At 39.5% G+C, this 15,746-nt stretch overlaps 1 protein-coding gene across 3 annotated transcripts in view; it reads right to left on the bottom strand.

Moving 5' to 3' along the window:
* Nucleotides 1–13,594, bottom strand: part of nf1a (neurofibromin 1a) — a 101,297-nt gene extending 87,703 nt beyond the window's left edge. For all 3 annotated transcript variants that reach the window (XM_041994272.1, XM_041994275.1, XM_041994273.1), the window contains exons 1-7: nucleotides 13,359–13,594; nucleotides 6,929–7,072; nucleotides 4,803–4,886; nucleotides 3,978–4,168; nucleotides 2,455–2,561; nucleotides 399–466; nucleotides 170–245 (exon numbers count right to left, since the gene is read on the bottom strand). In XM_041994272.1, coding sequence (XP_041850206.1) covers nucleotides 170–245; nucleotides 399–466; nucleotides 2,455–2,561; nucleotides 3,978–4,168; nucleotides 4,803–4,886; nucleotides 6,929–7,072; nucleotides 13,359–13,418 — 730 coding nt within the window. In that variant the 5' untranslated portion in view covers nucleotides 13,419–13,594. The remainder of the gene's footprint in view (nucleotides 1–169; nucleotides 246–398; nucleotides 467–2,454; nucleotides 2,562–3,977; nucleotides 4,169–4,802; nucleotides 4,887–6,928; nucleotides 7,073–13,358) is intronic.
* Between the last annotated feature and the right edge of the window lie 2,152 nt (nucleotides 13,595–15,746).

Below are 15,746 nucleotides of genomic sequence, written 5' to 3'. Positions count from 1 at the left end.
AGACAACTAGTACTGAATGACTGAATAAACTGGTTTGATTAGATTTCTTTGAAATCTGCAGAGTTTGATCCATTTAGAATTTATTTATCAAAATAGTAAAATAATGAAGACATCTGGATATATTCTGAAGCTCTTAAATGGAAAGCTGACCATTTGAATCCATTCATACCTGCCATGTCCGCCTGTGGGCGTTGGTACAACATGGTGAACTCATCTGGATAATTCTCCACCCAGTTCCAAAATGCCTGTAGAGAGAAAACAGAGCAACATTTGCACCTACAACAAAAAATGCTCTGAAGAAAACTGTACAATGCAACAGTGGAGATATATGCATATATTCTTCAAACAGCCATTAAAACCTCCAGACTTGTACTGAGACATATTCAGGCAGGAAGTACCTTCTCTAAACTGTTGATGACTGCAAGCTGAGCGGGCTTCTTTAGGGCTCTGAACTTCAGCACTGTTTCTGAAAAGGAAAAAACACACAAATATCAGCCTCACAGACAAATTAACAGACCTCCAGACGTCACTGATATGGATGTAAGCTCCCTCTATAACACAATTTGCTCTACCACAGAGCATCACAGGAAACTGGACTCTTACAGTTTTGCTTTAACATAAATGTGTCAGATTAGCAGGATAACTCAAGACTCCTGTTAACCGACTCTGCAGCTGTTGGGTATGTCAGGTACAGAGGACTAAAGCTGTCATAATCAGAAATAAATACAAATAAAAACAACACACACACACGCACATATACATATATATATATATATTATATATATATATATATGTGTGTGTTTGTGTGTGTGTGTGTAAAGGGGTGTCAAATGATTGAAATTTTTAATCAGATTAATCACAGCTTACAATTTACTTAATCATGATTAATCACCATTAATGACTATGCCTAAAATTTTTATGCCCATTTTTCTGCATTGTACCAACAGAAAGAGCAAGTCAGTGTTGACTGACTTTAGTTGTAATAATCGGTTCAATAAAACATAAAATCAAGACCTTAAAAAAATATATTTTTTGTGCCAACCTTCTTCTGGCCAGTGTCCCTGACCGGCCCCCCATCAGAACTTTTCTAGACCCGCCCCTGCATAGCTGAACTATGAATCCTTTCTACCACCAGGTAGCTACTTTGTTAGAAGTGTCCGGCTCTGATTTATATCTCAGTGCCTGTTCATACTTTCTTACCACATTCATGGATCACTCTCACTAAATACTGTGCCCCTTCCCTCAGGGAAGAGGTACAGGAACATCAGGACCTATACCAACAGACTGAAACACAGCTTCTTCCCCAGAGCTATGAAGTCCATCACTCCATCCCCCTGTATATCTGTCCCCTGCCCATCCATAGACTAAGCATCCCCTGCAGGCAGGCAGGCAGGCAGGTAGGTAGACGGGTGGACAAGACAGATTTACAGATGGACAGATAGACATCCCCACTGCACTGCACTTAATAGTGTGCAATATGTGTAACATATTTATCAGGTCACTATAGAGCGATTTGCACTGCTACTTTTTTATTTTTATTGGTTTTATATTCTTATATTTTTATATTTCTTATATGTGTCTTATTTTGTTTTTTAAGCCAAGAGCTGCTGAACAAAATTTGATTGTGCTTTGCATAAATGACAATAAAGATTCTTGATTGATCTTGAAATATCTGAACCTGACCCATCTTCATAGATGTGTGCATGGCTGTCTGATGACTAACATTTTACGGCTCATTTCATTTATCTCACATTCATTTCTTCAACGTTTGCATTTTCATTGTTGCTGCAGCAACAATCACCTCATCCTGAATGTGAATAAGACAAATGAGATGACTGTGGAATTTAGGAGGACTGGGAATAAACCAAGTACTACTTATATACTGGTGGAAGAAGTAGAGCTGGTGGACGACCACAGATACAGTACATGGGTGTAACTGGAAATGCAATAAAGTAACTGTTCTGATTAAACTTTGCTCCTTTGATATTTGATTTGAAATTTTTTATTAAACCATTTTAAAGTTTTTATTTATTTTATGCTATTTATTTTCATTGTTCTTATTTTAATGTTACGCCGTAGGTTGTAGGACTTGGTCAGCTTTGTTGTTTTTAAAGTGCGCTATAAATAAAGTTGTGGTATTAGCATTTAGATGCTAAACCTGTTCTACACATCTGCAGTTTTCTTTATAGTCTTCTGTTGGGGCAGCAGCATTAAAGACAGAAACTCCATGAACCTGATAAAGAAATCTGGTTCTTTGCTGGTTGAGAAGAATTTAGTTGCTGTCAAGCAATCAAAACTGGAGCCCGTAAAAAGCAAAACATCGTAAATTAAGCTAAACATAATAAACATTACAGACCCTCCACAGCGTGTCGATGTGATAATGCATTTTGTCTGTAAAATCTCAGTGTGTTTACAGCCTGCTCTCTCACACCAGTTTCACCAACAAAAGCAAACCTTGTAGCAGCCTCTTCAGTTTGGAGCAGTCCACATTGATGTACTGCATCAGCTCTATGTCATGAACATCCACGTTGTCCTCTGAGCACACAGTCAGCTCTTGCAACCTGCAGAGACAAACAAACATTCATTCTGCTTCCTGGGACGAAGTCAAAGTGATAGAGCACATACGAGCCGAGCTAGAAACAACTGCTGGATGTGCATGACAACCGAGCCCTCAGGCTTGAGAAACCATCACACCACAGTGATCAATTTAGCCACAAGGGCTCAGAGCACCTTGGGAAAAACTGTCATTTAAGAGTTAGAAATAGAGCCTGCAAATGTAGAACAGCTAAGAAGCAACATGTCTGGTCTAAGTCGAAAGAAAAACTCTAAAAATGGATGTTAGGTTCTACGTCACAAAGATGAAAAAGAGAATCCAGTTTGTCAGCAAGAGGTGCAAATGTCCGCTTCTGTGACGGTTTGGGAGTACATGAGTGTCCATGGCATGGCCGACTTTCACATGTGTAAAATAATCACTGATGCAAAGGCTTGTTTAGCTATTTTAAAGACATATGCTACCACCATGGTAAGTTTCCTGGGAAGTCGGTGCCGATTTCGACCTTATTCTGTACTTCTTACAACACGGTGCCTTCATTGGCACAAAATACATTTGCAGTCCAGATCTATTCCCTCTTCTACATGTATGCCACAACAAGTTGTCAACAATTAAAAAGTCTTGTTAAAAACGAAATCTGATGTAAGATAATAGTAAACAAGCCTCCGTTCCAGCTGTGTTTTTGTGCACTATTTGCACCAAAATCTAGATTTGTTAATAGTTTATAAATGCAAAACTATAAGTGCTCCGTGGTGGCTGCTGGTTGCCTGGGTCATGGGGTCCTCTATGACTACTTCTGTTCTGTTGTAGGGGAGCAGATGTCGCATTCATCACTGAAAACACTTGTTCTATGTTACACTAACACTATTGCACATGCTTATATAGTTACCGTTTCCTCCTGCAGGATTAATCGCCAAAAGTTGTGTCTTTCTGGGTTGGGCTTCCGGTAGGTGCTCCCTATGATTGTCTGCTGCATTTTGTTACAGAGGCTACAAGACGTTTTCTGTTAATTGTTCTGTTAGTTGTGGTTGTAAAGTTGTTGCTGTTGTTTCTATCTGTTGTATCTTCCTGTCTTTTTTCTTCTCTTCACTCTCTCTCTTCACACTTCCACTTCTTTTGTTTCCCCTTATCAGCTCCAGAATTAACATGTAACTTAGCAATTATGAAAATAAAGAATACTCAAATATCAAGGGGAGGACAAAGATTTATTTCCATTATATCTACTGAGTTCCACTTGGCAAAGCAAATTTGTTTGGCACAGCACGACAGCCAGACCATCATTCTGCTGCTATTCCTGCTGGAAAGGTTAAGTTAAAAAATAAATAAAGTAAAATAAAACAGTTAGGCACTGAAAATAATTTCCTTTCCACTTGTGTTAAATAAAAGTTGAAATAGATTCAAATTCGACACTGAGTAAATGAGTTACCTTGTGGAGATGCGGCTGAAGACTGCGTTGAAGTTGTTGCAGCTCAGGGAGAAGAGCACGGCCGAGGCTGAAGCCCGCAGCTCAGCGGCGTGCTGGTGGCCCTCGCGGTACGTGTGGATGAAATGGCAGATCTCTGGCAGCAGCTGTTTGACCAGCATAGTCTCATCCAGACGCAAGCAATCCTTAGATTGCTGATGGAAGGAAGAGGAAGATGGTCAGCACTTTTTCATACTTTAACCCAGTCATAGGGCAACATCCAAACAAAAGCCAAACTGTGGTGAAAATTGTCTTCTTCTTGAACCCTGCTAATCCAAATAGTGTCTGTTTAACTGATTAAATTTCCAGACATGCAAAGTATGACTGATAGAGGACAAGTACTTTCACAGAGCTTTGCGTTGGTGCTGCAAAGACATTCAGTGATTTCTAGGTTTTAATTCACAGTATTGCAGAAGGAGTGGAGACGGAGATTTGGAGGGTGAGAACAAGATCTCAACGCGAGAGGCATCCAGCCACTGCTTGTCAAAGAGGTCACATCCACCAAGGTGGAAGTTATCTTTACAGCGGTGCTGGTTTGTCTGTCTGTCTTCAACATAACTCCAAAAGTTATGGACAGATTTTAATTAAATTTTCTGGAAATCTCAGAAATGGAATAAAAAATAAATGATTAGATTTTGGGCAAGATCAGGAATCATTTTGCCTTTAGAGCTCCTAAATCAAAAACTAATACCCACAATCATTGGTTAAGAAAACATTACAAGGTCTTGGCGGAGCTCTGCGCTCTCTTCATACTTCTAGTTTTAAAAGAAAAGTTAAGGAGACACTCACCCCAGCCAGGCACTTCTTCAGTGTGTCCAGGATGATGAGCTGGGAGAGGTAAAGGTTCTTCTCAGAAGCTTCTCCAAATATCCGCTGTGAAGAAAGTCCCAGTCAAACCATTATTCAGACAATGTAATGTTCAGCAAACTTACCCAACACCTGATCTGTTTCATTGTCCGACCTATTCTTTAAGCCTCAGATTTTTCCCATCATGTAGACGTCTGTCTGTGGGGCAAACTGGCTCATGTGCAGGAAAGGAGACGAAGTAAAGAGGGCAGTCAGGCACAGAGGAGGAATACCGGCTGGTAAAAACCTGTTCTTCTTTTTGTTAGGATATGGATTTGTGTCACACCACAAATGCTGGTTAAAACAGCCTAAAAAATGTTGTGAATGTGGTGCATTTGGAAACTGTTTGAGGGGGGACCTTTTTCACTGTTGCACCACTAAACATGCAGCCGAACAGCTGTGTTACTAGAGATGTTGAGCGGAGAAATGAAAAGACAAAGGTCAGAAAGTGAAGATGAAGCAGACGTTGAAGTTGAATATGAAGACAGAAAGATGGAGCCGAATCTAATTTGTTTTAAAAGGTCAGACATGCACCAAACAAAATGTTCATTTTGTTCTCCTGCTCATGACACATCAGCTGAGCAGAACGTTCTTCTCGTAGGGCTCTGAGAAGTACTCTATGATTGGTCAGACATTTGGGGTGGGTGTGGTTAACATAGAAAAGCATGAAATGGAAAATTGTCCCTTTCACTGAGAAATTTAATGTATAGCTGATTGAGGCTGTGGAAATGTACGAACATGTATACAACAGACACGGACGGACACCACCGCATGTGCAATCCCGCCCTGCCATGGATGAAGTTATTATTAAATATTTCCAAGTCATCCCTGACCCAGGAATAATGGTTCTTGTGAAGTATGAATTAACTGGACCTAAACAAACTTTTTTTTTGGGGGGGGGGGGGGGTATTTATTATAAATTAATTTATTCAAAATGTAATTCTAATATTCCAACATTTTAATAGAAATAACGACAGAGAGAGCATTTCACCATTTGTCAGAGCGCTCTTGAAGCTGCAACTTATTGTTTAAACAGCAAACGCAAAAAAGAAAAAAAAAAAATATATATATATATATATATATATATATATATATATCATTTACAGCAGATTCAGATGTGATGAACTCCATCGTGGTGATTTTTCTCATCTGTTTGCACATTTCACACATTCTCTAGCCGTGTTTTTCTGCAGGAAAATTGGTGACATCTTCCACCACAGTGCTGCACATGGTACAAAACAGTTTACCTCCACTTTCCTGCAGAACACTGGAACAGAGTCATGCATGACATCATTTTAGACAGCAGATGATTAAACATTTCTCTTTTTTGGGTTGAGCGGGCTAGACATATCTATGGTGTATTGCTGCGGTTCCACATTATCCAGGTTGTGTTTCTCTTGCACACATCTGCACGTTCACAATCAAAAACAGCAAAGTTAAGTTCCTGATGTCTGTATATCAGGTAACGTGATCGGATAAAACTACATGGACAATTCGCGAGGATTCGCTGAATGTTACGTTCCCAACACTGAAAATTCCTGAAAGGAATGACTAGAAATACTGACTACTCTCACCCCCCAGCCTTCCACACAAAAAAAAAAAAAAACAAACAAAAAAAAAAAAAACAGGTGATGGATCAAGATTACCAACATGATCATAATCCATACAGTCAGACATGGATCTGATCAATTACATGAAGAACGATGGATTCAGGCCAAAGATCAAGACCATGCACAATTCTAATGACAATGTTATATCATTTAGGTACTACTTTAATAAATTAGTAACCTAGCCATGGCAGCAACTTCACCAAACAGGTTGAGCATCCAATGTATAAATGATAAAACATAATCTAAATATAATTTATTGAAGTTTGAATTTGTACTTCTACTGAAATAAAGCCATTAGATTTGTTCACTGACAAGAATGGCCATTAAGTATTAAATGCCATCAGCCAGTGGATAGGGCATAGTGATCTTCATTGGGGACAATGCAAGTAGGAACAGCAACCAAAAACTCTCAAAATGGCCAAATGTGTCCACTGCTTCCTCTAAGAGATGACCACTCACCATGTTGTTGACATTTTTGAGGATGGTGGTAAGGCCGCTGATGACGAGCGAGAACTTGTACTTGGAGATGTTGATCAGACATTCCTTGTTGTGGTCTGTGCTGATTTTACTGTGGGTGTTCTGATGTCCGACTTTAATGGGAAGCTGAAGGAAAACACAAAAACGAAAAAGAATACCATCAACACAATATTCAGTTTCTGATACATACAAGTTTATACTTCAAGTTTATATGCTAGGTTAATTGCTCTGTTTTTCTGTAGTTGAGCTCTAGTAACACAGAAATTTCCTCATTGTGGGATTAATAAAGTCTCATCTTTTCTCTTATCTTAATTCTCAAAAGTGGTTGTTTGTCTCTATGTTGGCCCTGCAATGGACTGGTGACCTGTCCAGGGAGTCCCTTCCTCTCGCCTACTAATTGCAGGGATAGTTTCCAGCTTCTTCAGCTTCCCCTGAATTGGACTTAACGGCATAGAAAATGAACGTCAGATTTACAGTGATATAATGATCAGCGAACCCTTATCATTGATACAAAAGGAAAGAATCGATCAAATATTGATATTGTTAGAAGTGTTTAAGAAAAAAACCTGAAGGGAAATTGCAATGTTGTAGTGTTTTTTTCTCCCTTCGTTTTAAACAAAAATAATAATTAATTAGGTGATAAACGCTCGTTTCAGAGCTGCTGGCAGGAATCATCTCCTGCACCTTTAATTGAATCCTTTCTACAGAGCATCATGGCGCGGACGTGGACGATTCTGCATCGATGCAGCAACAAAACATAATGGATTATAATAATGTATATATTCTTCTGAATCGTGAGACCAGTGAAGATGCACAGCCCTGTTGTGCAGCATTCCTCTCTGGACAATCAGCTCCAGGAGCTGCAGAGTTATCCTCAGCACTGAACCAGTTCTCTTCATTATTTTGTTCAGCTTTTTTTTTTTAATATGTCTCTGGTTATCATTTTAAAAAATGTGGGATTGTTTCCATTTGTTTTGTTCTAACAATCAATATCTCTTATTAAAATTTGATGACAATGTGGACATCTAAATGTGTGGTGTTTATGATAAAGTTGGATTACATTAGCTTGATTGCTATAACTGATTTCTAAAAATATTTTTTCTAAGACTCTGAATACAAATAGAAATGAATTCTTTCGGCTTTTTTACATGATCTGAACATTTTAAAGCTCAATTCGAAGCATGTGTTGAGTCTGATTTGTTAAAGAACAGATTGTTTTTCATTTAAATGTGTAATTGATCTCAGGAAGAAAATCTGATTTTCACATTTTAGTTGATGTTTGTTACTTCTTCTGAATGGAAGTGATTGTGTTAAATCAGCATGAGATATTGTCAGATTTCAATCGTTGGTTCCTGAATCCAAACAATATCGTAATGTTGTAGAATTTGAGATATCAGCAGACATTAGATCGCCATATTAAAAACACCCCTGGCTTTAAGTTAATAAAATAACTTGCTTAAGTTCTAGTTTTAAAGCACCACTACCCAACTTTCCACCTTTAAACTTGGTGCTTCTTCTTGTGAAGATACACAGACTTTCAATAAGCCGTCATTGCCCTGCAGCGTCTCGAGGATGACAAACTTCTCTTAACCTTTATTTCCAGCCCAAATTATCACATGACAGCTGAGTTTTGCTTTACAGCACCGGCGCCAGTAACTGGATATCAACACACTGGCTGTCGTGAACAACAAAATCCACTTTACGATGAACATTTACCTAAATTCCCTCAATGACCCTTTTTTTCTGTTGATTAAGTCAAAAGAAATCACTGAATTGTGGAAAAACTGATTACTCATTTACAAAATAAATTTATCCCTTTTTTAATGCTGAATCAACTTAAATAGCTTAGCAAAAATCAAACATGCTCTTGTTGTATTTTACTGAGCAAACACCAGGGAAGGTCAAATCCTAAATCTTCCACAAGCTGGTGAGCTTGGAGTTGAAACATGGAAGAGAAAATAAATATAACTAAAATGTGGAATCAGCTGAACTGAACCACCTCCAGACTAATAAAACAGCTGGAAGAAAAAAGGAGATGCAGCAGAACTCACATCAGCCGACTGTAGCACAGATGTTTGAGGCTAAAGAAAATGACAAAATTCTGATCCAAAGTAAAAAAAAAAACTTACTTGAATAAGAAAAAAGGCTGCAGCAAAAAGACGTTTCAAGATGGGAACTTTTGGAAACTGATATCTGCATTAGAACAGGGTTAAAGCCCCGAAAAAAATGAAATATTACCACAGAGACATGTTGGTACTGACAGATTGTTTGTCAGAAGAAACTGAATCTGTAATTTACATAAATTTCATTTTATAGACAATAACTAGGAGAAGAAAACATTTGGTCTTAAATGTCATGGTCAGGTTTGGTTCCTTCGATGGGCACCACATCAGTGAGACGCTCCTCGCGCTGGGATACCACCAAGACAGAGTGCTGCTCGTTCACTCTGACAGCGGTGCAATGATGATTAAAGGTCTCAACCAACAACATACCCGACTTCTGCTGCAGTGCACACACTTCAGCTTGTAGTGAAAGAGAGCTTTCTGGAAAGCTGACGACATACTATGCACTTCAGCAACTCAGAAAGGAACTTGGCCTCTTTCAGGACAGGATCAAGTATGGCGCCACCTGCTGGAGCTCCATGTCACACACGCTGCAGAGGATGCAGGAGCTGAAGCGTGAGGGAAATCAACATTTCACATTCTGAATCAATTCACAAAAGTCTAGAGATGCACCGATTCACTTTTTTGGGGTTCCGATCCGATAATTTGGATCTTGGCCAATTTTTTTCCAACACCAAATCAGTTTATGTGAACATTACTGTGGTTTTGGTCATAATTGTTGTTACTACTGTGTAAGGCTTCATTTGGCTGCAGTAAACCGCACATCACTTCTTAATAAGAGAAGAACTGATAAATTAATAGAGTTTAAATGTTTACCAAAAGACAATGTCTGTTGCTCCTTATAATCTAAATAAAAACAATACTTATAATTACTTATAATTTATAGTTATCATTCAGAAGTAACAACTGCTTTTTAAATATTTAAGGTCCAAGTGTGTGTTGAAAGTGAAGCAGGATTTATGTGAATAATCTGGGAACACTGCAGTATCGGCTCAGAGGGCTCGTTTCTGTGGAAGAGGACTTCTGATAATAGAAGCTGCTGCTCAGTCTGGCCCAAACGTCTTCGTGGAGCCGATTGGCAACACATTTTAATTCGGTCAGAAGATCCTACGAATGCAGCTGTGCTAGTTGTGAATGTTAAAAATGCTCAGATTTGCATGCAGTAGTGAAACCATCGCTAACACTGCGCTGTGAAATAAACCCATCATGCTCAACAAGCTGCACCTATGAGCAAAACAACCCAATCTGGAGATTCCCTCGTCCTCCTTCACCTTCTTCATGTGAGTCACACTGGACTACAGCATTTTAGCTAGCGGACGTTTTCAGAATTTTTCTGGACAAATGCATGCTAACCCTGACTGGCCAGAATGATGACTGGAGCAACTTGTCGGTGAGCTAATCCCTTCAGTTTTCACCTTGTCTGCTGGAAGTTTATCGCTCTGCTGGACCTCTTCAAGAGCATCCACTGCACTATGTTCTCTTCCCTTTTTAAACGATTTACCACAGAGACCTGGAAACCTTAGCTGTTCGCAAATTTTAAGTTGCCGTCTTACTTTGTAAATGTTTCCAGACTAAAATATATATAAATTTCTACAACTAGACCCAAATTATGGGATAATAACAGAAAGCAGGTTGGACAGATCTAACATGAGATGTGTCGCAGATAGAGGCCAGGATTCTCTAACACAAAACATATTATTCAACATTATTTTACTTTTAAAATGACAAAACATAAAACATGATTAGAATTTCTTGGTTAGTGTCAGAGAAATAATCACAATATTACTATCATCATAAAAAATTATGCGTTAATTTAAAAAAAACTATAATATGTGTAAAACCACAAAAACAAACCTTAAAGGTGTTTAATTGATTTCTATTTTAATGCCAACATAACTAACTAATATAGCAGCAAAGTAAAGTTTCCAAAAATCCCCTCTGCTCTGTTACAAATAAATAAATCCTACAGATTAACTCCGAGTTCCCCTCAGAGAAAACAGAGGACTCCAATCCTCAAGGCCCTCTGTCCTGCAGACTCTCAATGATTCTCTACTGCAACACACCTGACTATACGTAATCCTCCCTTAATCAGACGAGAATCGAACAATGTTCCTCTCCCAAACGTCCAACCACTGGTCTCCTCACCTCCCAGTACAGTAATGGACTATTATGACAAGAGATGCTGTATAGAGGTAAACGTGGTCTTGTCCTGGGATTTCTGAAAAATTGTCCTGTAATAAAATTCAAGATAAACTAATATTTTCCATGAAACGGTGAAATGTCTCCGTTTCTATATGTTATGTTGTTTATGTTTGACTGTGGATGAAATGTGTTAATGATATTTGTAAATCGTTGTATTCTTTAATCCGATTCGAGTTGTATTTTCTAAATGTGTTTTCCACCTTTAACATTTCTGGGGCTATCTAATATTTCTTCTCCCAACATAATACAATGACTGAAATCTTCAACAGAGCAGCTTGTTTTGTTACACACACACACACACATATACATGTATATATATATATATATATATATATATATATATATATATATATATAAACAGGAAAAGGTGCAGGTAGGAGCAGTTTTGTGAGGAATGGCTGTATTTAAACACAGAATGTAAGGACATGGAGCAAAAGAATTAGGGTTTTAAGAGCAGATAACATGACTACAACAGTCAACTGTTCCTCTTGGAAATAAATCAGCAGTATAGAGATTTTTTGTTTTGTTTTGTTTTTAGAGATAATATAAATAAGTTTACATTTTCATAACAGGGTGTTGTTACATGCAATAACAAATAAAAAAAAAAAATCCAAATTCCAAATTTCCAAGTATGAAAAGAAATTAAATGATGCCAGTTACAAGTCAGATTTCTGCATCGGCGCAAGTGACTCTTACAAACTTAGGATAAAGCAGGCTGGCGCACTGTTAAAGAATGCCTCAAAAGTCCATAGAGCTGACTGTGGAAAGAAAAATGTTGAACTAAATGCTTGACATAATGGACAATACTGCATATACAGATATTAAACAACCAAATATCCTTAGCTTGGAGGTTTCTTCAGCTCCATTGCAATACATTTTGAGTGATTGCAATGCAAAATTGTATGGCTGCAGTTTCCTTCAATTCTGTTTATTTAATGAGTAGAATTGTTATGATAATAATAACAATACTAACTAAAGCCCCTTTTATTTTACTACACTTAATCCAATTTACCAAGCACGTCAGAGTAGGCTTAAAAGATTATGAAGTTCACTAACAGCAGTACAATATTTTTCTCATAATGCACTTTTAATGCTCATTAGTATCAATAACAAAATGCTTCTTGTAAGATTAACTAAGATGACCTGCCTGGAAGGTTTTAGTTGCAGCTTAGGGTAACAATAACCAAGAAGTGGCTATAACACCTAAAGCCACTTTCTTCCAACCGTAGTAATCCAAGCTGAGCTGCTAGATCCAAGCTACAAACCCTAACCTCTGGCAGTTGCCACTACAAGCAAAAACTTTTTGAACATTTGATTATTTATCATTTACAGCACATCTCCATCCAATAAATAAATAAATAAAAATAAACCTTTATAACTTTAGCTGTCAGCATCACAAACAATCAGCTTAGTTGAAATAGTTGTGGACACTAGTAAAGAAATATAACTAGTAAGTAATAACACCTTTATAAAGTCATGAACATTATGTATAAACAAATTAATTACTGATAATCAAAAGGAAGACAGCTTCGTTGTTGTTTCACTTTCTTAATAAGAAGACACCCTGTTTGATAAGATTGATCACGTTTACTTGTAGGGGAGTTAGCTTTAGTTCCTACTTAATAAGTTTTCTCACATGACATTAACTTCATAACTTCATTTGTTTACATCTAAAAATTAGGCCTGCTAAACTTAGCTACCTAGCTGCTGTGAGGCAACATGCTAGCTGATTAACTTAAACTGTTTACAAACGCGTGTGCGCAGCCTAAAATATCCCTTACACATTACTGCATTGTGTATTATTATGTATCCGTGGGGCTATGCCCTTACAAATCACGGGTGAAATGCTGGATAAATGTGCTAATTGATCGTGGAGACGGCGCTAGCTCGATAGAGCCCATCTTCAGTGTTTTGCAGTAAGGACAGCCAACACAGTTCATGCTTTTGTAGGGAAACTACACCTGATGGGCGTGAAAGCTTCTTGAATACATTTTTATATGCGAACGTAAAATTACAAATAATACGATTGGATCCTCGAAGACTCTCCTAATCTTGCTACACCCATCCACTGAATCAGCCCATCTTACCTGCTCATCAAATCTGGTAATCACGGCCTGGACCCATTCCACTGGTTTGTGAGCCGCCATGGCCGGCCGCAGGGAAACGCAAAACAGTGCGGCTAAGTCCAAGGTGTGAAGCCGGAGTTGACAGGCTTATTTATACATGAAAAAAATTGTCCTGAATGGATGAGAAAGGACGAAAGGGGCGAGTATTTTTCCCTTTCTGTAGGATTCACCATGCCACCGCCATGACACACCACCGGAAGTCTTCTTCGGTGAAATTGATGGGAGGTGTTGGATCAAGTTAGCTGAAACGAAAAAATACACAACTTCCAGGAAAAAATCTTCATATTCGTTATTATTTAGTTTACAAATGTTAATACGTTGTTTGGGGGAGTAGTACTTTTAAAGACACTTTAAATCCCACCGATTTTGCTCATTTTTCCCGGACTGATGCTCCGTTCGTTTAAATCAAAGAATCCTGCATTTTCTTACAACGCTATTAAAACATAGTGTGTGGTATAATAAAATATCCATCCTTTAATAACAAATGATGACACCCCTAGTTAGACTGTGAGGAACAAACCACTGAAAATATCTAATCTGGAATTCTTGTTTTTACTCTGGAGGATCATCTGCTGGACTTCCGCTTATTAGAAAGGAAACTGGTACGCTTGGGGAGATTTGAAACGCATGCGCACATCATGGTTAGCGGTATCCCCGTGTTCAGAGTTGAAAATGGATCTAGTTGTTTTGTTTGTCCTTTAGAAACTTATATTTCTAAAGGACAAACAAAACTGATGTCCGCATATATATATATATATACATATATATATATATATATATATATATATATATATGTATATATATATACGAATATGAGCAACTTTATTGACTAAAAAATGTCTGAACAGTAACAATAAGAGAATAAGAAATATAAATACAACTACAATGTGTCTTAAGTAGCAAGATAGATAAGTGCATGAACCAAACTGAGACATTTGCGTTGATGATAAACTATTTCCAAGAAGAAGAAAAAAGATACTGCACATGAAGGATGTTACCCATAATATAGACTATTGCACATGTTATGGTTATGAACAGATATATGCAGATAATTTATTGTTATGAACAGCTACAAACAGATAAATATCACAATTCTTCATAATAGTAAGTTTTTAACTTTTAAAGTTTCCATGCGGCTGAAAGGGAAGGAATTATAAAGTCTGATAGCCTCAAGTAGGAAAAATCTGTGGCGTTCACTGGAGCTACTCTGTGCTCTCAAGCTGGATTTATACTTGCGTGGCATCTGCGTGTGGTAGGCTTGGCACAGCTGAGTATCAATCCAGCTTGACGCAGGTGAAATGTGCTATTGCACTCGAGCATAGGGTTATGCCATCGTGTTGCAGTTTCTCTTCCGCGGTAACCACACAAAGTCAGCAAGAAGCCCTGAGCCCCTCTCCTCCCCTGCCACCCCACATCATACACACTACACATAGGGCACTGTGGGGCGGGTCGGGGCGATGGGTTTGGCTGAGGGGTCCCCATTGCGGGATCCCCCGGTGGACCCCTGCGACTGCCCACCCCACTAGATTTTAATCACAACCTAGACATCAATGTACATTTAGGGCCTCAGGGGGATGGGCACATGGGCTGTGGGTGGGCGGACAGGAGCCACCGAGGTGGCCCTTCCTCCATCCCCTCCCTTTGTGACCTCTCTCCCCCCTATTTTATTTACATGTTAGACACTACCACATTTAACAGTACTGCACTACACACATAACACACACTCACACACACTGAGGGAGTCCTGAGGGGGTCCTGCTGCCTGGCAGCAGTGGGACCCACCACCATCTCATGGCTCCTTCCAGTTTTTAATTGCATTATAAATAGCCCATACTCATGCACACACAACTCAGGCTGGGGGGCAGGGGGGCGGGGGTCTTCCTACGCCCTCGTGTCCCGGGATGCACTCGGGGCTGCGGGGGGTGGAGGTTCGGTGCCTGCCTGGAGTCCTGTGCGGGGTGCTACTGGGCGCCGTCTGCCCTTGGGGCTGCCCTCGGTGCCGCATCGGGGGGCTGGTGAGACCTCAGGGAGAATGTATGTGGTTGTGTGGGTGTGTGTATGTGGAGAGGGTCGGGTCTGGGGCCCACCAGGCCCTAGACTCCCTGGGCTGCCTCTGGTGGGGGTGGGAGGGGGTGGGGAGGGGTGGGGGATGAATGGGTAAGGGTTGGGGTAAAAAGGGTTTGTTTTTTTTGGGGGGGGGGGGGGGGCGGACCTGCGGACATGTTCTTGTCCCTGGGGTGCCTAGCCTTGGTGTTGGGTTGGCGTGGCCCACGGTGGTTTTGCCTGGGGCGGTCAGGCCCCGTCGGGTTCCTGGGTGGGGCTCTGCTGGGGGGAAAGGGTGGCCCTTGG

The sequence above is a fragment of the Melanotaenia boesemani genome, chromosome 9 (genome assembly GCF_017639745.1).
Source record: "Melanotaenia boesemani isolate fMelBoe1 chromosome 9, fMelBoe1.pri, whole genome shotgun sequence".
In the NCBI taxonomy this organism is placed as follows: Eukaryota; Metazoa; Chordata; class Actinopteri; order Atheriniformes; family Melanotaeniidae; genus Melanotaenia; species Melanotaenia boesemani.
The sequence above is the reverse complement of the archived record's forward strand: the minus strand, read 5'-3'. Positions and strand labels throughout refer to the sequence as shown.